Raw genomic sequence first — 27,645 nt, forward strand, 5'->3', positions numbered from 1 at the left:
TTTTATTTTTGTCCTCAGTGTCAAAAAAGCCTTTACAAATGAGATACTTTCTAAGAAACAGCTGTGACTGCTGAAGTTGGTCTCTAAGGAGCATTTAGTACTTGGGGGGGTTGAGTGGCACAGAGAAAGACTTGACTTCATCAAGAGCTTTTGACATTGGGCTCTTACTCAGCTACAGTTACCAAGCAATTAAGACTATTTTAAAACTATGCACCTAATTTTTATGCTCTCTTTTCTGAACTACAGTTGGACACATACAATGAATCTTCTCTGAACATACTAAACTATAGTGGAACAAAACTGAAAGACTGAAATCAGTAACACTGAAATGCCTGAATATGAACACTTTGACACCAGGACTGAAGAATGAAACTGGCACGTTGTTGCTTAACTGGATAAGACGAGCAACAGATTTGTCTTGACTACTAGAATCTCATAAAAAGAGGACATTTAAAACCAAAAACCATTGGTTGTTCTGATGGTGCTTCAGAAACTAAAAGCTTTGTTCTTCGCACTCCAAGACAAAACTCATAATCCACTTCAAAACTGTAAGCCTAAAGAGTATTGAACCAGAAAAGAGAATCGATAATTGTCCTTTTCAAGAAAAGAACTTTATCAATATACACCTGAGAAAAAATTTCATTAGAACAACATCCTTAATGATATTTCTGCAGTGCTTGTGAGTCTGATATACATTTATAACACACGTTATTTATAACACAAAGAAGGCATCAGGTATTTGAAAAATTTAAAAGCTTCATCTTTGAAGCATTGTCAGAGTCAAATATAAAACATAAGTACTGCCTGAAATAAAAAAAAATCATACTGATCCACAAAATTATTTTACTTTTAGTTTTATAAATATGCCTGTAAACAGAAACAGCTGATGTTTTAAATAATCCAATTACAAAACTCAGAGATAAATATTTCTATTGTGAAGTGCAGCCACGTTTTCTTCTGTTTACCACTGTCACTGCAAAAAAAAAAAAAGCCAGGCAAACCAGCAGTCCTTCAGCACACACAGAAAAAAAAGTAATTCTCTGTGCACTAAAAATTATTCATTTGTTAAAACATGCCCAATGTTTAACAATTTTGTTTCAAAGAGTTCCATGACAAGCTAATACATTATTCATTCACCTTTGCTACTAAGTTGTATTGTGCCAAAATATTTAAATCTGTTTTGTATAGACCAGGGATACCAAAGAAACAGGTGGCCTGTAGTAGTTTATCTGAAAAGTGTTAATACTTTTTGTAAACTTATTTTAGCAAAACTACTGCTAACTGACCCATTTATCTCACTTCTTTATCTCAAGAACTTAGAACTCACCAAATGATATAACAAGTGATGACTAAAAAGTATATTATCTATTCCACCATCAAGATAATTCACATTATATACATATAATGTAAAACATATTTTTCTATATATAATTAATACAGTCTAAATAAAATCAGTACGCCAAATAAAATGAACTCTGTTACTGAACACAGGCATGCATTAAGTTCTAAAGATGTATACAACTACAAGAAAAAAAGAGCAGCAAGTTTTAAATGTGCATACGCTGTCAAAACAAAATAAAATTTCAGCACTCCAGGTAAAGACCCACTTGAACTCATTCAAGTCTGCAGATCATAGATCCATCTTTTACACATGAACTATCCACATGCAGACAATAAACTTTAACTTCTTAAAGTTCATAAACCTTTTTAAGGCTCTCAAGATCTTCCAATGAGTACTGATCACTCTGGTTTTCTGAAAGTAAGTCAAACAGTTGCTGTACTTCTTCTTTTTCATTTTTGCTAAGAAGGGCCAACACCACCTGAAGAAAAAAAACCCACAACAATTATTTTATAATTGTTTTATATATTTTGTAATTATAAATAGCAGAGGATGACTGAAAATCATAGTATCTGACAGAGATACAAAACCAGTGTATAATTTCCTTTTAAGCTCTGAAAATTTCCTTTAAGTTTCTGTGCAATTTAAGTATACATTCAATCTAGGTTCTCACCTTAAATCTTTCTGCTTTGCTCAAGTAGAAAAGGTGCTGATATACAAGGCCAGGATCTTTTCCAGCTACATAATGTTCCAATGACTGGATAAATATCAGAAGGATTTCTCCTTCAAGTTTGTTACTCAGCAGCACTGGCAATTTTTTCGGATCAGTAATTGTTAAAAGATCTGCACAAGCAGCTTTATCCTTATTGGCATTCACTGTATTTATAATCTGGCCAAAGTCATAGGCATTAGATGGTTCACAAATGCGCAGTTTCTCAGAGGACTTCAGTGGCACATTCTTTTGAACTGCTTCTTTGGAAGTAATGTGATCAGTCACAACATCATCTGATGTAGCAAACTGTCTCTCCTCCTGTTCATCATGTCCAGTCACCTTCACAAAGAAAATGTCAACAAATCATTTTAATGTGGTCACATAGATAACCTGAATCTTCATGAGCAGCATATATCCATCACGTCACTAGGTTAAAGCTGGCATTCTACTCTTCATAAAAGAAAGGCACCATTGTTCTTCTGTGTCCTATTGACCCCCAGAACAGCACCTCTCTAATTCATCTTTAAAGTTTCATAGTCAAAAGTGTGTGTTTTACACATCTTTTCACCACTTGCCACTCCACTGCAGAAAGACGCCTGAAGACCACTGGGAGAAAGCTAAGGAAGAATGTATGCATATATTAAATGTGGAGACTCCAGGAGAACTGGAGTCAAGGCACCAGACACCCATGTTTCAGTTCTCTGCTGTGCCTCCTGGACAGTACAGGTACATGGCAGCTCTATCAGGTTGATGTTTGAAGTCTCACTGTGGAAGGAGAAAGCTCAGCACGGTTAACTGCCTGAATATCTACTTCACTTCTGAAATTGCAGCCTGTATCAAGTTTCATAAATCAGTTGCTAGAATATTAACTGTGGGTTCAACCACATTTGCTAAAATCTATTTCAAGCCATCAAGAGTTGTGCAATTAGTATAACCTCACTAAAACTCATTGAACAGGATCTCTCAAAGGATGCCAAGTATTTTGAGAAGTCTGAAGATACTATATTGTGTAGTACAGGGGATTAGTCATTTTTTGAAAATACTGCATTGGACTTACAGACATTTTCTTCTATTTTTCAACAATCCTTAGAATAAAGGGAGAAATCCTGACTGTCTTTTATATAATTATAGCTTGATTAAAATGGCACAATGATGATAGATCAATTTTCTAATTTTCCTTACTTTTCTCTGCAGTCTCTTTTCATGGAACTACTGTGTACCACAGCAGGTAAGACAGCATAGGCTCTCTATAGGGGGAGCTGTAATTATGACCACAAACATAAATGCTTCCTGCCCCACCCCTGGAAAAATTACCAGTGCCAGTAATGTAGTCGGCTGGTTCTTCGAGCAATGCGGTCACTTACCAAACCTCCTCTAAACACTTTCCAGGTCCCTTTGTTTGTCACAACTCAGAGCTTAACTAACACTATACCCAGATTATGCCAATTATATAAAATTCCATGAACTCGTGACAATGTGAAGCATTTCAAGAAAACAAGCTTTTTCTGTATAAATAACTGCATTTCCATTATACCACTATTCTGAAATTACATTATCAAATTACGCTGTCACTGTACAGACTGGTCACTATGTATTTTAACTATACATTTTTAAATTAAAGGGGGGGAAAATAAATTCTTAAAGGACCAGCAAAGCTACAATCCAAAAACATCAGATGACTGAGAAAATCCTTTCATCAGCTAATTATACCCCGAACTGTGCGAGGCTGACATTCTGATCCTCTACATAACATTACATCGTGTGTTTCTTTGATAAGATCCTACAGATGTTTTGCTCTTCAAGGTAGGATTTCATTTTTCAGACCCATAGCTGTAGGACCAGCACAGGAGCAGCTAGCACACCTATGGACCATGGACCTTGGCCAGCACAGCCCCAGAGGCTGCCTGAGAAGCACAGACTTCACAAGCAAAACCGCTACGTGACAGCTGCATTCTGTAAAACACTTCAGTCCATGCAGTTTTTGTTTACAAGGAGCATATCCTCAAGTTCAGTGCCATCTAAAAGGACTTCTTCCATTTTTCCATATACTTCAGAGCAGTCTAAGCTTTATTATAGAATGTAATGAACCTTGAAAACATCATATCTAAATATCCTCCAAGATGACCTCAAAATAACACAAAAAATACAACCCCACCCCCCCAAAAATCTAGAGCTAAGATGGGCAAAACAAAAGTTTTAATATTATCTCTTTGAATGTGTGGCTTCTGTACTGTTTGCTTTTAAGAAATGAACAGGTGTTTTTACCTCTTGTATGGTTACTTCCTTCCTTTGCTTTTGTGGACTGCCAGCTCCAGCACTGCTGTCAAGGTGAAGCAGTTGGGTTACCTCCTCTAGTTCCTTTTGTGCTTCAAGAACATTTGGATCTATTAGAAGTACCTTGTTGAAATCATCAACACTGGCTTGATAATTCTGTAAGTAGAAGGGAAAATCATCACTAGAAAAGTAAGTTTGAACTACCATACTGTCCTTTACAAATAAGAAAAGTAAAAATCCTAGGATCTGGACAGAAAGTAGATGAAAAAAATCTAAATACAGACACTGTAATTTCTCTAGAGGAGAAAAAAGGAAACTGAGTTTGAGTTAATATTTTGTGACTAAATACTCCCAATTAAATATGTAATATGAAATAATTTATTTTCAGAAATATATTCCCTGTATCAAAGAACAAATTATTGAAGACTGCTGCTTTTAAGCATAATTGCTTACACTGTAACACTGCTTCAAGACTAATGTGAGTCCAGCAAGTTTGCATACTTGCTTTGCCAATAAAAGAGCATTAAATTGAGCTTTGATTAAAAATATACCTAATCTTCCTGGGCTTCAATCCAATAGACCATGTCTTACAGTGAAATTTTTGGTAATATTTGAAAAGACTGGGATTATATTATGAACTCTGGGATAAACAGGATTAGGACAAACACAGGGACAGAGTGGCATTAGGACACAGTTCCTCAATAATCAGTCTTGTAATTTGTTCAATGCTTTTATTTCCAATTTTTACACCAGAAATTAGTATTTTCTTAGACTAAATTTTCTGGAGAGACAAAGTTAATAGCATCAGTTCTGAGGAAGACTGGAATATAACAGAAAAATATCAAGACACCCCAAGGGCCGGAGTATCAACAATATAGATGAAATGTAGCAGTAAACAGTAAAAGACCATGCAGATAGTAAAAGACCAACATAATTTCTTGTGTGAGGGACCTAGTATTTTTTTGTTCCCAAATAGTATCATAAGGTTACTATTAAGTCGTTTGTATTGTCATGGAAAAAAATCCTCATGTACCAGCTGAGGTATTTCCTCAGCATCTCAACCGTAAGAAAAGCACTCCTGTACCAGTCACTCTCATTCCTTCACACACAGAGTATTTTGTTCAGTACTGCTGACCAGTATTCAAGGTCCAGAGACGCTGCACTAAGCCTGCAGGTGAACTGAAGCCTCTTAGATTGTGAAGGAAGAGTGAGAATGAGGATTACGCAGCCTAAGCAAATGAATGCAGGTTGCAGATCAGAAATCCGCTACTAATGAAGCTAAACCATCTGAATTACAGATGCAAAGATTCACACCTACAGAGAAAAGAAAACAGTAACAAGGGTCAGCGAACACCCAACCCTCCTGGATTTAAAATTGCAGCCTCCCAGACTCCTCAGCAAAAATCATACAAGATGGCAGTACCCAGACTGGATTACCACCTGTAGGAGATGAGATCTGGGGTCCTGTGTCCTATGTCACAGGCCTAATTCATCACACAAGCATGATACGATACTTTCCTGATCTTCCCTTAATTACATCTTGGTAAATCTATTAAAAAACCCCTCATTTACTACATTAAATTCCACTGCAGCTTCTGTGGTTAAATATCTGGATATTTATATACAAATAACACTTCCCAGCTTAGTTAGGTCTTTGCCAAACTACGTTTTTAGCTCTTAAAATTCTTCATTAGAGTCATTTGTCAACTTCAGATCACTTTTGTTGCTTTCTCTGGTTTTACAAATCACTCACATCCCTGGAATTAGCAATAATGAAGCATTTAATCCAACCACAACAAAACATTTTGGGAGTCCACAGCTCAGACTGTTCTGAAGGAATCCATGAACACTGTGTTTCAGGCTGTCTTCAATAATACAAAAAAGGCAGTTTTTTCTAGAATACTCAAAAAAGCAGAAGTTATTTCCCCAATTCTTGACATTCTTCATAAGTGTGTAATTCCTTTTTTGTGGACTGGTAGAATCACTACATACTCGTATTTACACTGATTTTTACCAAGTTCAACAACAAAGTTAGAGGTGATTAATTCCAGGTACCTTGGTACAGTTACAGAAAAAATATAACACAAAATTAAGGCTTTGCACCTTTTTTGAAAATTAATCAAACTTTCGGAATTTTATTGCTACTGTAATGGAGGACAAAAGATCCTCTGGTTCCTATGACTTGCATTTGGAATGACAACATGGGATGGGAATAGGCTGGTGCTAAGCACAAACAGGTTGTCCTCAGGTGATTTGAAAGCTGAGAAACAATAGGGTAATTCTCTGTTAAGGCATCAAACATAATAGAAATTTGAGGTAAGTCCATTCATTTGAAGGACAATGATGAAATCTGGCAGACCTCCAGTAACAAAGAGCAACACAGAAGAAAGCACTTAAGATGCTTGTTTAAGGACACTTGTAACATTTAATACAAAGCAGATGACAAGAGCTGCCATCGAGAGCCAACAGAAGTGAGAAGCTGATAATTTAATACCAGATAAGAGCTGACAAGCAGAACAAGGATTGCTGTGAAAGAATTATGAAGTGTAGGGGCTAATTTAACATCACCAAAGAAGGGGAACCAACAGAGGGATGGACAAAAGGAGCAGTGTAGTTCAAGTGATAGAACATAAGAGTTGCAGTCACATTCAGGATGGATATGAGCAATCTAAGTCTGCATTTATGATGCTCACGTAAAAGAATACTCTAAGAATTGTGTGTTAAGATAAGCACTGTACAGACACCAACATCACTGTGCAGATGGAAAGGAAAAGGCTGAATACCAACACTTCCACAAAGTATATTACTGACAAAGGTTCATAATGTCTTTGGGGAAAGAAGAGAGAGAAAACAAAGATAATTAAAACCCTGGTTTAATATGACAGGCACTTAAACATGAACAGATGCCCAAAGACAGCCTGAGATTTTAGTTTGGACAGATAAAGACAGACTTGGAGAGAATCCATTTGTCATCAGCAAAGTTATAGTAAACACCTTGACAGATAGAAAAGACTGGGATACTCAGGATATTAGGATATCAGAAGAGATTTGAAACTTGTTTAAACCATCTCCAGTCAAATTTCATTATTCCAATATTCTTGTGTTTTCTCAAATCATTACATGTCAACATGCAGGTTTTTATGTTGAAAAAATATTTATATAATGTTTTATCTATGTTAAGTGCTCTACAAAGTAACAGATCATCACACTGTGTACTTCGTTTGCTTTCACCCATCGACTGCAACTACCTCATTGCCTTTGAAGAGGATAAGCAAGTTTAGAGGTGCTTAAGGATACCTGCCATGTTCTTTTTCCTCACCTGTAATCCTTTGTACGCTAGTGCTCTTCTATAAAAAGCTTTAATATTAGAATCTTCTATCTGAAGAACATGATCACAATCCTGCTTAGCCTCTTCATATTTATACAGTTTCAAGTAACAGAGAGCTCTAACACAGAAAAACAGAATACACTGCAATATAAGTAAATTCTACAGTGTTGTAGTGCTAACAGTATCTGACTCGTAAATGTTAATTACAATACTTCACACAATTCAGTCTCAATTTGGTATTTTTTTAAAGTACATCAAAATCATTAAGTATTAAGAACATCACTGGACGGATTTAGAGAGGGCAATTCCTGCAATAAAAGCCAAAATTCAAGTATGACTAATGCTCAAAGTTAGGCAGATATGCAAGTATTTTAAAAGCAGAGGTTATGTTAGGATAATATGACAGTATAGCGGTTAATGTAAAATGATAAATAAAATATAATAAATAATAATAAAATTATAGTATAGTGGTAATACAGATTATTTTACAGCCATTCTGGGTAAAAAAGTGCTCTAGACTAAATAAACAATACTGCTTTCTGCACCTAATTATTACTTGGAAGTCTCCTATTCAACTACTGATCTAATCAAATCCTTCTTAGTTTGTGAAAGCTGATAAGATTACAGCATAAAGAATTATACTACAGAATTAGGTCAACCCTTAAGATAATACTGATGTATGACTGTGTTCCTACTTTTATTTTCTCAGAATGTACATTTTCTCTGAATTATTACTCTTCATATTTGAGGTACTACTATTGCATGTTAAGTTTTTAATTCAAATCATGCCAGTATTCTCAAAAAATGCTGCACTATGCTATGCTAATTGTAACTTTTACTATTGCTTATTCTATTTAGATAAAGGATTTTAAGATATATATCACTGACATGAATACTTCCTCCCCTTGGAAAATAATGTGGTTTAACAAAAAATCAGCTTTGTTATTAGAAATACTTATCAAGTGGGGAAAAAATTCCTTTTTCACTAAGGTTACTGACGGGATGTAAAATCTCTATTTGCAGTGAGAAAATATATCCCACAAAGCAGAGTTAGATTTTGGATCTTTACCTGTTAGTGTAGACCGTACATTCCTCAGCATTTAACTTCATGCATTCACTGTATTTATTTATAGCTTCGTCATATTCCCCCAGTTTTACAAAATCATTCCCTTCATTTTTCAATCTCTTGAATTTCTCCATAGCTTCCTCACCTACATCACAAAGGGATCACAGTGTTACATAAGAAGGTCAGTTCATTAAGGGTAGCTGAATTATCTGTGCAGACTAAGAATAAAAGCCTGGCAACTGGAGTGTCATTATCAGTCTGCACATTGCCATTTCTGTCCCCTATCTCCCTGCTGCTCTAAGAAAGGGATAAACTACCATATCTACATTTGGCTCAACACATACTTCCCCATGCACCAGGGTGAAAATAATGGGAATGCAACAGACAGCTCTAAGCTTTCATCGCCTTCTACCTACCCCTTCTAGAGGGTAGAGAGGGCCTACCTATCTCCACCGAGATGTTAGTTTTACTTGCAATGGTGGAGATTTAATCATCAGTATTAAAGACCTTCTAGATCTCTACCATCATACCAAGGTGGCCATAATTTGATCTGATGTTCCTCCTGCAAGTAACCATCACAATTACTATGCCAATAATGACAAACAAATCATTGCATTAGTCGGAGTTACATCAGTTATATTGTGTTCATAACAATGTATAAAAGATGCTTTGAGGAACTTGGAAACACCTAACTACACTTCTTTTTATCAATACTGTGTTATTCCATAATTGCCTTTCATTCTTAACTCCACATCATTTGTTTCATATGCTTTTGGGTTAGACTGCGATTTTTAGCTGTGTTTGTGGTGCAAAAACGGATCCTGACTGCGTTTCGTGTCTCTGTTGTGAGCAAACAGTACCAACACAGCTCTAAGTAAATCATAATCTACTTTTTGCACCTTGCTAAAGAGTATAAGCCCCTTGCCAAGCTTCAGGTTTTCAACTCTGTATATAACCTGTCAATTTTAACTAATAATTAAACTCACTGAGTTCTTTTATAAAAACATGGCAGTCTCCTATGCCAGAAAACTTGAACTCAGCAAAAAAATTAGGAAACTACATGAAACACACAACTAAATTACAACTCAAGTTGCACAACACACAAAACAAGACACAACTGTCCCAAAAAAGTGTCAGCCAATAGTAAGTTTTAACTGCTGACTGAACATTGTTGCTGGCAGGCTTTCAGCACCAGCTACCACTGTCAGGTCTCACATGCAGCAGAGCCCTGAGAAGGCAACCAGAACCTTAGAGTCAGCCGTCCTTCAGTGAAGAAAAGAGTTACACAGCCTTCATTTAACATTTCTAAAATCAAAGCCTAACCAAAGCCTGCTCTATTTGAAACAGATTGAGACAAGCACTTAGAGGACATTCAGTATTGCAACAATGCATTATGGACAGATAACCCCATCACTGTTACACATTTGGCCAACAGCCCAGTTATGCACTGCAGCCACCTCTGTGTTCATCAAGGGGAGAGTATCCTCAGCACTACTTTTGTTTATATTGAAATAAACTCAAAGGGAAACCAATTAATACTTGAGTAAAAATATCATAGAGTTAAGGCCTTTGCAAAAAGAATGTTTAATGTCAATAAAATATGAACCAGAAAGGTTCCTTCATCTGATTTATTGAAGAAGAAAAATGGAAACTGCAATGAAGAGAAAAAAAATCAGGAAGGAAGTTAGTTTCCTAGAGTTTAGCACTCAGTGATTATGAATAGACAAGTGCAGAACTGACATCTTTGAAAGATGACTCCTAAATGTCTTCTGTCAAAGATGGATGTTTGTTTGGGTGGTGTTTTTGGGGGGGGAAACTGTTCTATAACTATACTATGATGTCAGACATATAACTATACCTGATGCTCATTATATGACTCAATATACTGCTGATGAGTATTTCTGCTGATTTTATATAATTTCAGAAATTACATGCTGCAAACTACATCACTTGGTTTAAAAAAATTATCATACCTGTGCTCCATAAAGCACATTAAACTCAATCATGTAAATGACAGTCATCTACTTCGGCTTTTCACAAAGGTCTCTGAAAAGTATTTTCTAAAGCAGTTTCTTTGACATTACTAAAACATATTCCATCTTTCAATTAGAATTATTTTCTTTTTTTTGTATATATATTTGCATTAGTTATACATACAATTCATTTCCAATTGTTCTTCTCTGTTGATGTCTATAGTACTTCCTGGCTTATTCTCTGAAGTGACGTTTCCTCCATCCCACCTGTGTAACTGAGCAGCAACTGGAACAACTGGAATTGGTGGCAGTTTCTCCCTCCAACTGGGACCATCCTGATCTATTAAAGTCTTCGTTATTCTGAAAGAGAACAGCCCCACCAACATGACTTTTCATATATTTAACTCACACTTCAGTAACTAACACCCTAATTAAATAATGCAATGTTCTAAATTTTCAAAAAACAACTGAACAATTATTCAGACTAATTTAAAAAAATATTTTCACAGTTGTCAATGGTATTTAGAAGACAAGACCTGTTAATGTTTAAGCCAATGACTGATTTCTGCAACTAAGCTCTAAATGCTTCCTACCACATCCAGTAAAGAAATATGAAAAAAATGGATGTATTTATTTTGTTTATTCTTCTCAGCTGTTCATAGGTGTTATTTATAAGAAGTGTAGATTACAATATCCTCAGACAAAGTGTTGTACCTAACTTTGCAAATGTCAAATGAAACAATAATTGTCTAAATAACCAATGCAGGTCACAATGTAGCCTGCGTTAAGTGGCATTTTAGAGCTTTATAGTCGCAAATTCATTAATCGATCACTCCTTATCCCCATTTAAAAATATTTTCATTGTATATAAAAACTGTTCAGTCTTTCTTAAACCAACACATACATATAAGTCAACTATTTCAGTCCATGAGAGGCTCAATCCAAATTCCATTCAAGTGGGAGTTTCCCACTGCCATGCTACATTTTGAAGACCTAAGTTAACATAGTAAGTGAAGCCACTTGAGACTTCATGGTTCCATTAGAAATTTTGTAATTTTTAAAAAAAAAAACCCAACAAATTTAATCAATTATGAGAATAACAGTGAGATAAACATCATCTAATCTCAACATAAGCTTAAGAGTCAAGTTCAACTGGTCATAAGTCTAATACACACTTTAACAGAGGAAAATTCTGAATTGAGTAGCAAAGAAAGTTACATTGATACTATGGCAAAGAAACCTAAAACTTTTTATAGTAGGTGCATTTCCATCTAACACAGGTGTAAAAAACATACTACTTGAATACAGCTATCTCATGCAATTTCCTCACTAATATTAAAGGAGTTGAGACAACTGGAATGAAACTTCCTTTTAGTAAGAGGAAAGGCATAAATATATTCCTACACGTTAGAGTTTCCGTATTTCTAACTGTGGAAAGCAAATAATAAAATACTCACTCAAGAGGAAATTAAAATACACAAAGTAGGAAATCCATTGATGTTCACAAAGTTAGGAAAATGCCACTAATTAAAAGCATGCTTGAAATGCAATTTCCAGTTACTTGTCACACACCATTAAAAGAAACAGTCCTTCCAATTTATCTAAAAAGTCACGTCAGGAACCAATAAAAGACACAATTCAACATCATCTAATAAACAAGATATAACTGTGTATACTTGTTTGTACTTACACTCAAATAATTTCCTTTTAATTGCAAAATGATCAGGTAAAGGCTTGATACTAAAAGTCTACATGTTTTTTACATGAGTATTAAAGATATGCATTTGATTCTAAGGTTTTTGGAAAGTCTGCTTAGATATGTAACCACAGAGAGACAAGCCTTAACATTGATCAACAAACCCACCCTCATACACAAGTAGGATGATGAGTTTTTCCTATCAGCTTCCTACAGCATCACCATCTAACTTCCCAGAGGAACTTAAAAAACAAGAAATCCTCCAATATAAGCAGGCTGTTAAGACCTGATATTCTTAATATTAAAAAAAAAATTAAATTACATTTTGGTGTTGTCCCTTTAAGTTAAAAGGCAGCACAGTAACTGTAATGTTTTATTAAAATTCGTTTTTAGAAAGGTCTCTTACTTTGGAAATTAAAATGAATACTTTGGTAAACAGTTTCAGTTGAATTCACAAGTGATGGAATATTAAAGAAAAATTATAGTAGAAGTTCAATTACGCAGGAGGTCTATGCTTTAGAAACTAACAATTTGCAAGCAAAAATGAATTACCAGCAGAAGAGAAGGAAGAAGCAGCTGAAATAAGGTGATGGGTTGCCAGGGAGGAAAGAGTAATGAGCAGTGAAGCTAAAAACATAAGGAAGGCCTAGAGAGGAGAAAAGGAAGAGTGTTAAGGGGAAAAAGGGAGATAAGCTTATTAGTAAGCAAGTTACAAGTCAAGGAGAAATATTAAAAGAATATCTGCAGATAAAATAAGCCAACAAGATTTTTAAGAAGTGTAATAATTACATAAATACCAGGAAAAGCAATTATCTCACCAATCCAAGTGCTCCATTATCACCATAGATACAGGAGATTAGTAACTATTCCTTGTGTTATCAATAACAGTAATTGTAAGAGCAGATGATAAAGCATCATGATCTTCTCTGGCCAAATAAGCAGAATTTAAAGAAAGATATTATGGACTTTTTAATGAAGTAATAGTGCAACTGTTCATGGCCTTGCCTTAAATAGAAAAAAAAAGGTACTAGATTCCATTGTTAAAAGTTGCATGCTTGTGTGTTCCTGCTCAACGATTAATGGCTGTTCTGCTTTCACATATACTTTTTTTTTGTCCATTAAAAGAAAAAAAGGAAAGAAAAGGGAATGGAAAAATCCTATAATTCATACACTTATGTACTTAGCTATGTTGATGAGAACACAATTACAATAGTGTGTACACTCTGATTTTATACTATTAAAATATAACTATACAAGTTCAAACCTCTCTTGGCAGCAAGAATTAATGCTGGAGGATTAATACTTAAGTCAAAGATAATATTCAATTATGTTTTTTACACCTCTGCAGAATACTGAATGATTTGTGCTTAACATAAATCTTCAACTGCCACAGAAAGATTGTTAATATGAAAAGTAAACAGAAATGTCAGAGAAAAAGTATGGACCTTAGAGTATTATTTTATATGGTACAAAATACAAGCTGGGAAAGACAACAAGTGGAAGCACTAGTTAAAAACACCCCCAACTTTAAAATATTACATTTTTAAAAAACAGAAAGTTACCTACTGCTGGCAGAGGAAAACTGTGAAATTATGGGAAAACAACTAAATGAAACAGTCAGTCCTCTAATATACTAATTGTGATGACAACTACGAGGGATACAGAACAGAGGGAGCATGTAAAACAAACAAATTTAAGGTCTACTTTTCTATTTTAACTCATATCAGAAAATTTGTAAGTGGAGTTACCTATTAGCACTATCATTTGCTGCTTGGATGCTGCTGTCTATTTGTAGGACTGTTTTATAATCAATGTACGCCTGTCGATACCGCTCCATCGACTCATTTGCCATTGCTCGTCGTAGAAGAGGCTTAAGGGAAAACGGCTGAAGCTCCAGAGCTCTGGAGAAAACAACAGAAAAATGCAGGATTGAAACAGAGTAACTGAAATAATAATAATAAAAATATTTTATAATATACACAATTATACATAACTTTGTGATTTCAGATGGGCTTTCCAGTAACATAACTAAGGAAAATGGGACTAAGTGGTTCACCCTAAATTCATTAATACCCTAAATTACATGCAGTTTTGAAATGGTTAGTGCTTTTACTACAGCTTACTCTACTCTATCTGGAAAACTGCATTTATCACCGAGATATGATTAATGTAATGGCAGTTATTTAAGTGCAAAAGCTATTTTCTTAAGACGTGCCTAGATCTACGAGGGTTTCGAGTATATGGTGCTTTCACTTACGTAACTTTTGATTCTGCTTCCTTATAGGAAAGTATGCACATAAAAAATACAATCAGTAAGACAGGAATGTACACCTGTCTTTCTTTGCTTTTTAGGTTTTTGCCTGTCTTGTGTCTGTTTAGTCTTCTGATTGTCTGCCTGGTGAACACAGAGTTCAACACTGTGCCATCAGAAGTCCTCCCAAACACCATGTGCTTTTCCAGCAACATGAAGAAGCAGTCCACAAAGGCTTTATTTCTTAAAGACTACTTTTTTTTCAGTCAATGATTCTTGCTGAAGAGAAAGAAGGATCAGCTTTGAAATACTGCAATTAAGATGAGTCTAGACAATTAGATTTCATAGAGTCATAAAGTAATTTAGGCTGAGATGTCCCTGGTCCAACCCAGGTATGGTCAACTCCCAAGATCAGACAAGGTTGCTCAGGGCTTGACCCAGCTGGGCCTTGAAAACCTTCAAGGGAACCTCTGCAAAACATCTCTGGGCAATCTGTTGCAATGCCCCACACTGTTTATGGGGAGGTTTCTCCTAATACACAGTCCCAAACCTTGTGTGGTTCTATTTTTGTCTGTTGTCTCTTATCCTCCTACAACACTGACAGAAAGAGCCAGGATCCATCTGTGGATAATCTCCTCATAGGAACTGGCAGGCTGCTCCTAGAACCTCTGGAAGCCATTCTCCTCTAAGCTGAACAAACCCAGCTCCCTCAGCCTCTCCTCTTCAGGGAATACTCCAGAGTCCACAACCTGCTCTGTGACACGTCACTGAACTCACTCCAGGTGATCACTGTCTTTCTTGTACTGAGGAAGCTGAAAACCAGAAGTTATCACAGTGTTGTCTAACAAGTGCTGACTACAAGGGGATAATCACCTCTCTCAATCCACTGGCTGTGCTCCTGTTTATAAGTGCAAGGAGGCTGCTGGCCTTCTCTGCTGTAAATTGGCTTTGCATCATTACTCCTTCTAAAGCTAGAGAAACTATGATTTCTAGAAAAACCATTTTGAATTTCACATAAATACTTCAAATGTTCCATTTCTTTTATGCTGCTACAACTGCACACAACATCACAGCCCCTACAAAATGTCTGCAAAAATGCCTGACATTCTGTAACTCAGAAGAATATTAACACAATTTCAAATTTCTAACCTCAAGAATGAAGGAAAAAACAACCATAAATAAATTCAGTGGAAGACAACACTGCTTGAAGAATAGTGGGAATGGAAAACTACATATTCAGGGTAGAGTGCAAAGATGATACAGCCAGGGACCAAACCACACAATAGTACTGAAGAAATTCACATCAGTACATGGGAGCCTTCTTTCACTCTTTGTAACAAGAATCAAAGGCACACCAAACCACAGTCTTGAGACAAGAGATCCAACACAGGGGTTTTTATACAATTCTAAGCCCCAAATAGCTAAAACTCAATAAAAGATAAATTTTAAATACTTATTTTCATATCACAAGTATCAGCACTACACAATTTTTTACTTTGAAATCAAGTAACCTATTTGTAGATCTTTCTTTACGTTGTGTTGCCTAGGGAAGATTTGTTTGACATTGCCTAATTTACACATGTTTGTAGTTTTGCATTCCTGCTTCCCAGCCTCTAATTATTTCTACCACTAAGCATCAGGGGTACTTGTGTATTCAGAAAATAAGCATGACAGTAAGGACACTATCATTAAGTAGTAAGAAAATAAGCTCCCAACTGGTAAGAATACAAAACCCAAAACCATTTCAGCTGAAGTCTTACACACATCAAACCTCCTGGATAGAAAAATGTGATGGTTCTTGTTTTATTGACCAGCTGACTGTAGTCCTGCATGTTTTAACAAAATATTGCTAATGAGTCTTTTTTTCAGAAAACTTTTTTGTCAGGTAGAATATATACAATAAGTTATATATTTTGTTACTATGAAAGTACATGCTTATTTTATTTCTAGTTTTGGAAGCTTTTAGCAGCTGAGTTGTGCTGTGCAAAAACTCAACTGATTAATTAATATGATTTCTAATTGTTTTAGGATACTTTTTTGCACCTTAAGCCTCAGCATTACTAACTCAATCTATGAAAATGTTTAAAAAATATATATCAGAAATACAGTAATAATTTAGTGGAAGGCAATGTCTGGAAGTTATTGAAGGTGTCTGATCTTTTCTAACTCCTGTATCCTTAAGAGCCAGAATAAGCAGAAAGGACTTCAGCTCAATTCCTGAACAGCTGTAATTACTGTTTATGACTATTCAAAGTATATATTAAAAACCCCCAAATCAAAACAACAACCCAAACACAGAGGACACACACATATACACCATACACATGCTGGAAAGCAATTTCCAACTCTGTGATAAGTATCTGGCTTAACAAAGCTTTTACATATAAGTTATTGCAGAACACCATTGTAAACCTGCTTTTACATTAAAAATTTTAATCTCGCTACGCATCTCTATGTACACAAGAAGCTTAAAAACTGCCCTTACACAGCAAGACAGTAAGTTAAAAGTTACTCCTTCCCTAGGTTCCATGTGATTGTTTACATAACTGACAATGATATCTGTCTTTTAGACAGGGAATCAGACCTTATTGATATTGTTCTGAGTCAAACTGCAATAGTAATATATCAGTTAAATGTTTGATCATCAGGAATTTGCTCTACATGGGAGGTTTCAATTTACCTGTTACAATCCTGAATGCAGTCACTGCAGTTCCCTTCTTTGAGGTAACATGCTGCTCTGTTTGAGTACAAGATACTTAAATCATCTGGACTTCGTTCTCCTAAAAGAAGTTACAATTAAAATCAAAGACCATTACTAAAATGACACTCAAGAATTAAAGACTTGCCTGCTCCAAGTTGCGCTGCAGTGATGCAGTTTGCTGACACTGCAAAGCTGTAAGGAGCTTTTCTTTATCATGTCACCTAGAACACGTAATTATTCAAACATAAATAAATGCCAACAGCTCTGTTTCAAGGAAACTAAAATATTACTTTTGTTCCTATATTTTGTCACATGAATTGCTGTCTACTGAAATGAGAATTTACTACACAGTAACTCGTGACAAAAATCAGCAACAGACTAATTTAATTCATCAGTAGTTCCTTTAAATCATCTAAACAGTCCTGGATTTAAGTATAAGAGATTACACTCACCTAGACCAATGACATATTCAATTGCTTCCGAGTATTTGAGCACAGCTTCTCCAAACTGTCCACTCTTAAATAACTCGTTTCCTTCACTTTTTAGTTTTGCTGCAATAGCAGGAAGTGAAGTAGGACTGGCACCACTCGACCACTGAGACCCTGCGGTATACCATCTGGAGCTCCCAGATTCAGAGCTTTCACTCTTCTGATCGCTGTGTAAATAGCCATTAACTTCACCTTCGTGGTCTGACAACTGCTTTCCTGGTTTCTTTTCTGGTGTGTCTATTTTTAATCCGCTCTCAGTGGGCTCCTTCTGCTTCTGCTTCTCTCTGCCCTCCGCCTTACCGCCGCCTCCTTTGCTACGGAACTTTCTGTGCGCGTTGCCCATCGCGGGCTCCCCGGCCGCCGCCTCCGCTGCCACTGGCACAGCGGTTCCTGCAAGGAAGTTAATGAGCAGGGCTGGAGCTTGCATCACCGGAACGAACTATCGTCCTGCCAACGGGGGGGGGGGGCTGCCAAAGGACAGCGGGCCAAATCCTGCAGACATCCTAATGCTACCAAGATTTATCTGCTTCAGAAAACACTTCCAAGGACACAGGAAAATTCCTACTTACAAGTATTTTACAATTGTTATTGAGAAGGTGTTACTATGAAATGTCATTTCTCCTTGCTGGGCACATGGGAACCCCTGTCCTGTAGCGTCAGAATGGTAGAGTTCACCTTGGAATTAACTCTTTACATACTGGCTATTACAACACGGATACTTCGATTTTCCATGACCAAATCAAAATGCTTGCATGCTAAAATTATATCACACAGCTAACAAACCAGTAACATTGTACACTTCAAAACTCTCCACAAACACAACATACAATAGGGGAGATAAAAGCTTCTAAATCCTTCTTGTGGAGTTTTCATTTAAACATCATGTCAAAACCCCTCTTATACGTACTTGTGATCGTTCAACTAGCACTATTATTTATTACCAATTTAATTAGGAAAAAATTATAGAACAAGGGTATCAGATAACAACATCTCCATTTTCCTTATTCACCTGAATCCCTACCAGATTATTATCACAGCATTCAAATAGAGATTTCTGCAGAGTGCCTGACTCTTGATATTAGTACTCACAGAAAGGCAACTCCGTGTTGTGGTACTATTAAGATGCTGGGGTTTCACCTTCCCTTAACTTGAAATATTTAAGTTTTTCATGCCTTCATATATTGGAGTGATACTTCCAGTTGACTCAAACAAAACATCTGAAGTTGACTCAACATGGGTGAATTTCAGGTTGTTACAAACTAATTTATTTTTTTTTAATGAGCAAAATGTTACTGAAATCAAACTGAACAGGATGGGAAAGCATAAAAATTTTAAAAACAATAAATTCTCTAGTGTCTAACAGAAAAAAGCTCCAACTGCCCCTTCCCTAGCTGTGGTGTCTGTTTTGAAATACCATGTGGGTACAATAATATGATAAATCTACCCACACAGACATTTTTAAAAAACTTAATTATTTATACATACATTCAACAAAACAGAAAAAAAATTAAATGTCACAGACAAACAGGTAATAGGGCAAGTTTTTAGAAAACACAGTGAAACACTCTCGAAAAGCATCCCAACTTCTACAGAAAAAGAAAAACCAAGGGAGGCAGATAAAATGTGATGTGAATGTCATTAACGTGACCATCACTTCCTGAATGGAGGAGAAAATTTCCTGAAGATGAAGTGCACAGAACCAGTCCTGAATTAAACTGGAAACATAGCATTTGGAGTGCCCTGGAAAATAGGAATACTCACAGTTTAATGGATGCCATTGTCTTTCATTTAAAATTAATTTCCAGCTACAAAAAGTATTTATCCTCCAGAAGCATGGCACGAGAATAACAGTGGCAGAATGAAAAACAATGTATCTAAGTTCAGTTCACAGTGAATTCACCCATTATGAAGCCCATAAACATTTTCAGCTTTCATCCACTCTGAACTACCTACATATTAAGGCAACTGGAATGTTCTAAATCTCTATAGATGAACTTCTAAAATCTTGAAATATTTTTTCTTCACTTGCCACACACTGTCAGCAAGTATCTCTTTTGTATTATGTGTTCTTGGTTTAGATTATTGAGATTGTACCTGGATTTTTCTGAACCAGAAAATAAAACAAACTTCTCAGATAACTCTGATCTCTCCTTAGGAGCAGTCTCTGTTTATACAAATGAAAAATGACTGACACTGTAATTGAGGGGTTTTCTTAACTTCAGGATATGCATTGCAAATGCAATGCTAGAGTGCATTTTCAATATTGTCTGTTTTAACATGTACAAAATTTTCATATTGCAAGCTTGCAATAGAGCCTAAGAGCAAGAGGCTGGGCCTCACTGTGTTACACACTGCACAAATGAATTACAAATAAGGGTTCCTTCTTCAGAGAGATTACAATTCTAAAAAAAAACCCAAACCAACAATACCAAATGAACAAACACACTGGAAAGAGGATAATGGAATACAGTGGTAGAGAAGAGCAGAAAGCAATACTAGGAATGCCAAAAATACAACAGCAAGCACAACTGATCACTGGAGTAGTTGTCTCCTATCAAACACACTTTGCTTCTCTACAAATCAAAAACTTCAAAATGGAAATCTAAGACCTTACTCACTTGTAAGGCCATGAAACATAAACACAGTAGCTCTTCAGAGCTAAAGAAAACAAAAAATATTTTGATTTTTTTCCCCCAATCTCTAAACTGTAAGCTTACTAAGAATGCATTAGGCTTACCAACTAGAATGTGAAATAAATGTCATTACATGACAGGACTACATGGACTACTGGACTGCCAGTGACTGCGTGACCAGATGTATAGAGAAGACATACAAGATGTTTAGTCTACCTACTGCTGTTAGGTTCACAGAACATTTTTATTCATTAACTGAACTAAATTCATATTTGTTTCCAGTTGCACAAGAAAACACAGAGTAATCTATGACGATGCTTGCCACTTAAATCTCAAAAACAGTCAAGTATTTCACATGAACACAAATGCCACTGACATCAGTTGACAAACCTCCCTATGTTTAAAAGCCTAACCTTTCATCAACAGAATGGGAGTCTTCCTATGGAGCTTGAAGGCACATAGTCATCTGAATGTGCCCAATAGAAAGCAACCCCAAATTAACTGATATTTAGGCTAGGGACATGATCCATCCTTCCTTCCAGGGTTATAGCTGAGGAGACTTAGTGGACACCAACTGATTTTGAAAAACGTATTTTCCTTAAACTTGTGTGCAAATAATGCATCATTATATCACACACGTACAGTCCAACATTCATGATTAAGCTGGAAAACCCACAGACTGATTTAATTTCAAGACCAAGAACTACATAGGCACAGAAAACATAGAAGTCACTGCCATCATGTCTCATTACCCCTTCATTAAAAACCAAAAAAAAATTGATAGTTTTCAAAACAAACAAAAAGAAAAATTACAGACCACTTGATCATTTTTACATCCTTTGATGCAATCAAGGGAAGAAAAATGCAGAATCAAAATGTGACATGGGAATGCAGGAGCACTGTGTGAGAGAAGGATCTAAGAAACACAAAATATTCTTTAACACCAAAAAATATCTGTTACTGGGTCCACATCAAAGGACAGGTATAAAATTACCCAGGGCCCAGGGAAGTAGGTGATTTATAGCAACATGTTCCCTCTGTCTCTGTTATACCCATTACAAAAAGAATTCCAAAGATGTATAGTAAAACTGGATTCTAGATTCACACTTGGATCTACTTTACATAGTAAGTATAATTCTAGTCTTCAAACAGGCAAAATTCTTTGAAAGCAAATATGGATGAATAAACACTGCAACGTCAAAAGCAAGGTTTTTCCTCAGGTTAAAATAAAATAGGAAATATGACATTACTTTTATCTCCACCACTTCTTTCACATTCTTCTGTATTTTCCCCTCTTTCTTCATCACATTCTGAATCCTCTATCTCTTGAATAAGTATTCTTTTTCCTTTGCCTTGAATCTCAGATACAGGCTTTAAACCTTTCAGTTTCTCTTCAATCTCCAGCAGATTTTTCTAGAACAGAGAAAAAAAAACAGGAATAGCAGAAGCCTTTTTTATTTTGTATATAAATTATTATTTATATACAGCAAATAAGCTCTATTAAATAATCCACGTGAGATCCCAAAGAACTATCAAGATGATACCAATATAAAAAGATAGTATATAAATGTGAATTTCCCAAGAGTTGGTATCAAAACCAAGATTAACACTCAATTTCTGTCTCTCTCAGAAGATATCACAGAAATAAATAAGCATTTTTCTTGAATTAACTGCTTAAGCAAAAAAAAAAAAAAGTTGAAAGAAAAAAAAGATTTACTATTCTGGTATCTGGCATGATCTACTAAGAAGACACATGTAGAAAACGGGCTCTCTAAAAAATTTCCAAAATAGCCTAAAGTCAAAATCAAAATTTATGCTACGGTGAATCTGATGTCTGATGGGGGAATGAAACTGATAAAACTAGAACCAAGAGATGACCATGTCTTAACAGTGTAGCAGAAGGTCACAGCTGAATAATGAAAGGGTTTGCTCTTCTTGTAAGAGCTACAATTAGATGATCAAACAGCTTCTCATTCCATAACCTTTTTTATTACTCAAAAAAAACCAATTTTAACTGCACTTAAAATCATAGAATCGTCAAGGTTGGAAGAGACCTTTAAGATCATAAAGTCCAACCATCAACCTGCACTGTCACTGTAACCCTTAAACTCCTAAACCACTTTACACTTTCAGAGCAGAGTAAGATACATCCAACATTATGCACTATTCTGAATCTAATTCAATGCTGTGCAAGGAAGTGCCATCTCAGTACTCCCTGTCTCAAGACAAAAATAAGAACAGCACTAAGCAAAGATTCACATGGACAAAGTACCTTGAAGAAATCCAGTTACTGACAACCAATTTACTTTTCTGTTAGGGATTCTGGACATAAACATACACTCTGTATATGTTCCATACACTCCTATTTAGCTCGAGAGAGTTTTGAGGATCCTCCAAGCAAAGAGCAACTTGAAAAAAATGCCCTGCTAAGCACTTGTCATTTCTAGATGTGCCAGCCAAGGCATAATAGCTGGCACGGATAAGGACAAAGTACAGACATCTGCTCTGAGCTAAAAAAGCATTGCTCAGCAAAGGAACTAATGCATTTACATCTCTGGAACAGTGTACTGAAAATGAGTATTTATGTCTGGTATTGAAAGAAGTCTCAGCACAGCCTGTTTGATACAACTTTTCCCAGACCGCTGTGGAGTTTTTCATCACAGACTCACGAGCTATTTAGTGATTCACTCTAGTAAACAGAAAAAAAAATCCCAAATCTCTTTTAGAAACTCAAATCTCAAGACAGATGTAATTCCTTGGTTAATGTGAAACTCAGGAACTATTCTGGAGAGGAATTTATCTCCAAGAACACCCTAGAAGGCATAAATGCTGTGCGTGAATTTGACACAACAAACTTGTACCTCTCTCACTGGTTCAAGCAATAGCAGTGATCAAATAACTCCATGGAAAGAAGCAGCAATCAGCAGCTGCTGGTAGCTTACACTATGCCACCAACAAGAACCAGACAGAATTCAGGTGATGAGACAATTCAACAGCATTCAGAAGTCATAAGCAAAAAAAGTGTGTGGGGGGATCAGTATGATGGAGTCACAAAAAACAGAAAAAGAGCAGTTAACTATCAAAACTGCCCAGTACTGAAGATGCTCAGGACATGCAGAGTCCCAGTGCAAGGACTGTGTTCTAACCCGCAAAACACCCCCAAGATACCAATGAACAGACACAAATCAATCCTCTCCTAAACAGCTGAAGTAATAGCACAAGGATCACATCCTGACCTTGATTTTCAAAGAAAGCATCTGGCTTTCTTAGATCCAAAATTAGCTATGAATGGTCCAGATTTATCAGAAGGTATCAAAGGTTTTTCATTCTAGCCTGGAGGTGAGAGATGAGGATCATGCTGAAGCGAGGACAGAACCCAGGTCCTCTCCTTTTGTGTTGACTTTACCACTACAACAATAGAAGCTTGGCATCTCTGTTGAATTTTTCTTTTGATTATGTGTCAAACTTAAATGCACCTATCCCAATGGATCTTTTTGAGAGAAATTTTCAAGTAATTTTTATCAGCTAAGACACTAATACTGAAAGCATATTCAACAGCAAATTTTTAGGCACCTAAATTATCTAAATCAACAGAGATTTTTTTTCTCACAATTAAGTTGTGAACAGAAGATCTGATCACAAGTACCTAATGTCCACCACCTGTGGTCTTGGGAAACTGATCAATGGCACAGCAGCTTGAGTGGGTCCTGAAAACTCATATTCAAATGAAAGAAAATAAACTGTACTCACTTTATGCTACAACTGCAAACAATCTCTTTCTAGCCATATTCAACTCACTGATCTCTACCTTAGCTATAGGGTTTTCTGGTTCAACACCCAATACTTTATTCAGATCCTCTATGGCTGTTTGATAATTCTGCAGCTGACTGTGTACAGTGGCACGGCGCAGCAGAGCTACAAAGGAACAAAGTGTATTAGTTATGTATTTAAAGCATAAAGTGGCTAAAAGTACACTATTTTTTCTAGACATATTAAGTGTCTATATGGTTTTTTAAATTTCGCATTTACTTCATAATGACTCTATATTCGTAATAACTGTTCTCTTGATAATTTTTAATAATGCAATTTCACATGACATCTTTTCAGATAGCAATTATGAATTCTGAAGCATCTTTTCATATTATTAAAATTTTTTCCCTACACCCATGCAAATACAGGTAGCTACATTCAAGTCCTTGCCCTCACAAAGGATTAAATCAGCAACTTTCATTGTTTTCATGTTGCTTTTAAGTTAATTAATATTTCAGTGTGGGCATTATGGAAGTATTACGCTGCACGAATACAAGAGGGCTTATAGTCATTATATAACAAAGAGTTAACCCCATGCTACCACATAAGAATACTCATTACAGATCAACAGGATGAACTGCATAAAACGTCCCTAACTCGCCAAAGAAATGTTGAAATTACTTTTAGGAGCTACACTGTTTCCTTAATTATAACTGGACCTAATCTAAAGCTCAACATGAATGGGTATATATCATATTTGCTAGAGAAAAAATAGTACAAAGAAGGGCAACTTTATGTTCTACTTTACCTTTTATGTTGCCAGGTTCCATATCTAGTACCTTCTCACAATCCTGCAAAGCACTGTCCCAGTGCTGAAGTTTGATTTCTGCTTGAGCTTTGTTGTTATATGCAGCTGCAGTCGGTATTACTGATATACTCCTAAAAAAAAGGGAATATTAACCATGGTGGGCTGGTAATTCGAAAACCTGAATGTAGAAACTCTTCACTACTAAAAGCTGAAAACAGTATTATAACAATATTAATACTGATATTCTAACCACAGTAGTGGTTAGAAACTCCCTCCTGTGAAACCAGAGGCAACCATCCACCACCTAGTTTACTGTCTTCAGAGGCCTATTGCTTGCCAGGGCTTAGACCTGAGATGTTGCACAGAAGATGCCATGGCTCATCTGTCACTTAAACTACTCTCTCTTCCTGCTATCATGTAGGCTCCAAAAATACTGTCAAATGAAACCTTTGAGAGTGTCAAGAGTAACCACAGAGCTCTGCAGGTTATGGTGAAGAGCTTGGGGGGTGAGGGGCACCAATGGCCTTCTCCTTGATCTTGCTTGTAAAGGGGGAAGACTCCGGCAGCACTGGGTGCTAAGATGGACATGACAAAGGGGTGCATGGGAATGTTTGCCAACACCCTTGCTAACTCAGCAAGGACAACCCTAAATTGAGTTCACTGGGAAGAGTGGGCAATAGCAAGTGGTGGGGGTACAGCACACTGGCATACTCACACTTCCCTTATAAAAAAAGCATGACTGAGGAGGGACAAGATCAAGTGTTTGTACACAAATGCACAATGCATAGGGAACGTGGGGAACAAAAAAAGAATAAAAGAATAAAAGGTCTGTCTCAGTGGGATAAGAGAGATAGTGGGATAAGCTGTGCACTCAATTCCATTCACCTTGGACTTCTCTGCTTTTGAAACAAATACAACAGAGGTCCTGGACCAACAACCTCTACTTACATAAATAAAGCCAAAGTCTGAATGTAGTCCACTGAGCACTAAATAAGACGAGCACTTTTTAAAGGTCATATTTTTATTAACCTTATGTTCACACACTTTTTTTTCTGGACTGTTACTAATTACAGTGTTATGATGAAGCTGCAAACAATGATTTTTTTAATCTCCTAAGAATAGATTATAGAAGCAATTGTACTTATTCACACTTGAGACAATCCTACAAAAACGTTTAATTACAATTAATTTAGTTTCTCAACACACTGCTTATCCTTTTGTTTTTGTAAATATGCCCTTGAATCTCAACTGTTTTGAAAAATCTGAAGAAGTCTGTGACACCTGTAGACTGCATTTCATCCGTAGCCACGTCTCTTCCTGATAAATAAAAATTAATATCAGTATGTAACAGCGCTTTAAGTATTTTTCCGTCAAATCTTTTTTGCCCTTTTGAAAATAATCTAATTGTCATTAGTTACTTCAATTAGATTGCTCTAAACATAATATTCACAAGTAACAGTCATTAAAATATAGGAACACAAGAGTATTTACTCACCGAGTGTAATATGTCACTGCTTCCATATAATCGCCAATGGCAAAGGCTTCGTTGCCCTTTTCTTTTTCACGAGTAGCAACAAAGATTTTCTCTCTCTTTGTCATTCCTAGTAAAAAATATTTCTACATAACAACAACTAACAACTTGTGCAGATGTAATCAAAACACCGTCAGCTAAAATATTTTGAATGTCATAATCTGCATATTATTTTTAAAAAGCACATGGCTTATGAAAAGACAAATTTGTATTTTATTTTTTGTAGTAAAACCTAAATTCTTCTGATAGGCATACAATTCAGAGTGCTAGCTGAAAGCGGTTGGCTAACCTCTACCATTCATTTATAATACCAGATGTATGCTTCACTTCTTTACCTAGAGCTCTCAACCTAAACACAATATAAACATTCTAAATGATTATTAACATCAAGAATAGAATTTTTTTGAATATGGCTTCAAGCTCAGTTGATGATCTAACAACTTCCAGCATATCTAGAGGCCGAAAAATAAAGACACTAACTATGATATACCTCTTCAACTTGTATTCATGCTCTACAACACATTATTAGAATTAAAGACAAATTATGTTTCTAAGACATTACCAGTTGTGTCTATTGTATTTTTGATAATAGGCAGACTTGGCCTATTGAAGAATCTTGATTTTGAGTTACTTTCTTCACAGCTTTCATCAATTTTAGAACATTCCTTTTCAACATCGAACCTTAAATTAACAAAAATGACAAATTCAATAATGCTGCATAGCAAGACTCCTTGACTAACAGAAAGTCATATTATAGAAAAGGAATAAAGTGATCAATTATGTGTGACTAGTCAGGAAAAAGACATTTAGTCTTAACTCCCTCCTTTCTGGTGTACTTTCTGTGCTTCTGTTTATACATTACCTCCTCCTCTTCCTCCTCAGAAAAACCTCTGCCTCACCTCCTCACTATCTCCCCCAAAAAAATAACATTTAAGAATTAGTATCATCAGGCTCAATCCCAGCCCCATCAAACATCTCTATTAACCTTTGCCAAAATACCTAAGAAACAGCTTCAAAGCAATTTCTCTCAGTAAATCTGAGAGAAATTTCAAAATAGTCTCAGACATTTACAAAGCTACTCTGAAGCAGTTTTTA

At 35.9% G+C, this 27,645-nt stretch overlaps 1 protein-coding gene across 2 annotated transcripts in view; it reads right to left on the bottom strand.

Annotated features, from left to right (window-relative positions):
* Window positions 1-360: 360 nt before the first annotated feature.
* SPAG1 (sperm associated antigen 1) overlaps window positions 361-27,645 on the bottom strand; it is a 36,092-nt gene continuing 8,807 nt past the window's right edge. For both annotated transcript variants that reach the window (XM_064647511.1, XM_064647521.1), the window contains exons 6-19: window positions 27,113-27,231; window positions 26,515-26,620; window positions 25,020-25,150; window positions 24,270-24,376; window positions 21,712-21,874; window positions 17,793-18,218; window positions 17,320-17,419; window positions 14,137-14,289; window positions 10,877-11,052; window positions 8,723-8,864; window positions 7,645-7,771; window positions 4,317-4,481; window positions 2,013-2,390; window positions 361-1,820 (exon numbers count right to left, since the gene is read on the bottom strand). In XM_064647511.1, the coding sequence (XP_064503581.1) occupies window positions 1,689-1,820; window positions 2,013-2,390; window positions 4,317-4,481; window positions 7,645-7,771; window positions 8,723-8,864; window positions 10,877-11,052; window positions 14,137-14,289; window positions 17,320-17,419; window positions 17,793-18,218; window positions 21,712-21,874; window positions 24,270-24,376; window positions 25,020-25,150; window positions 26,515-26,620; window positions 27,113-27,231 (2,425 nt within the window). In that variant the 3' untranslated portion in view covers window positions 361-1,688. The remainder of the gene's footprint in view (window positions 1,821-2,012; window positions 2,391-4,316; window positions 4,482-7,644; window positions 7,772-8,722; window positions 8,865-10,876; window positions 11,053-14,136; window positions 14,290-17,319; window positions 17,420-17,792; window positions 18,219-21,711; window positions 21,875-24,269; window positions 24,377-25,019; window positions 25,151-26,514; window positions 26,621-27,112; window positions 27,232-27,645) is intronic.

Source organism: Pseudopipra pipra, chromosome 1 (genome assembly GCF_036250125.1).
Source record: "Pseudopipra pipra isolate bDixPip1 chromosome 1, bDixPip1.hap1, whole genome shotgun sequence".
Classification (NCBI taxonomy): Eukaryota; Metazoa; Chordata; class Aves; order Passeriformes; family Pipridae; genus Pseudopipra; species Pseudopipra pipra.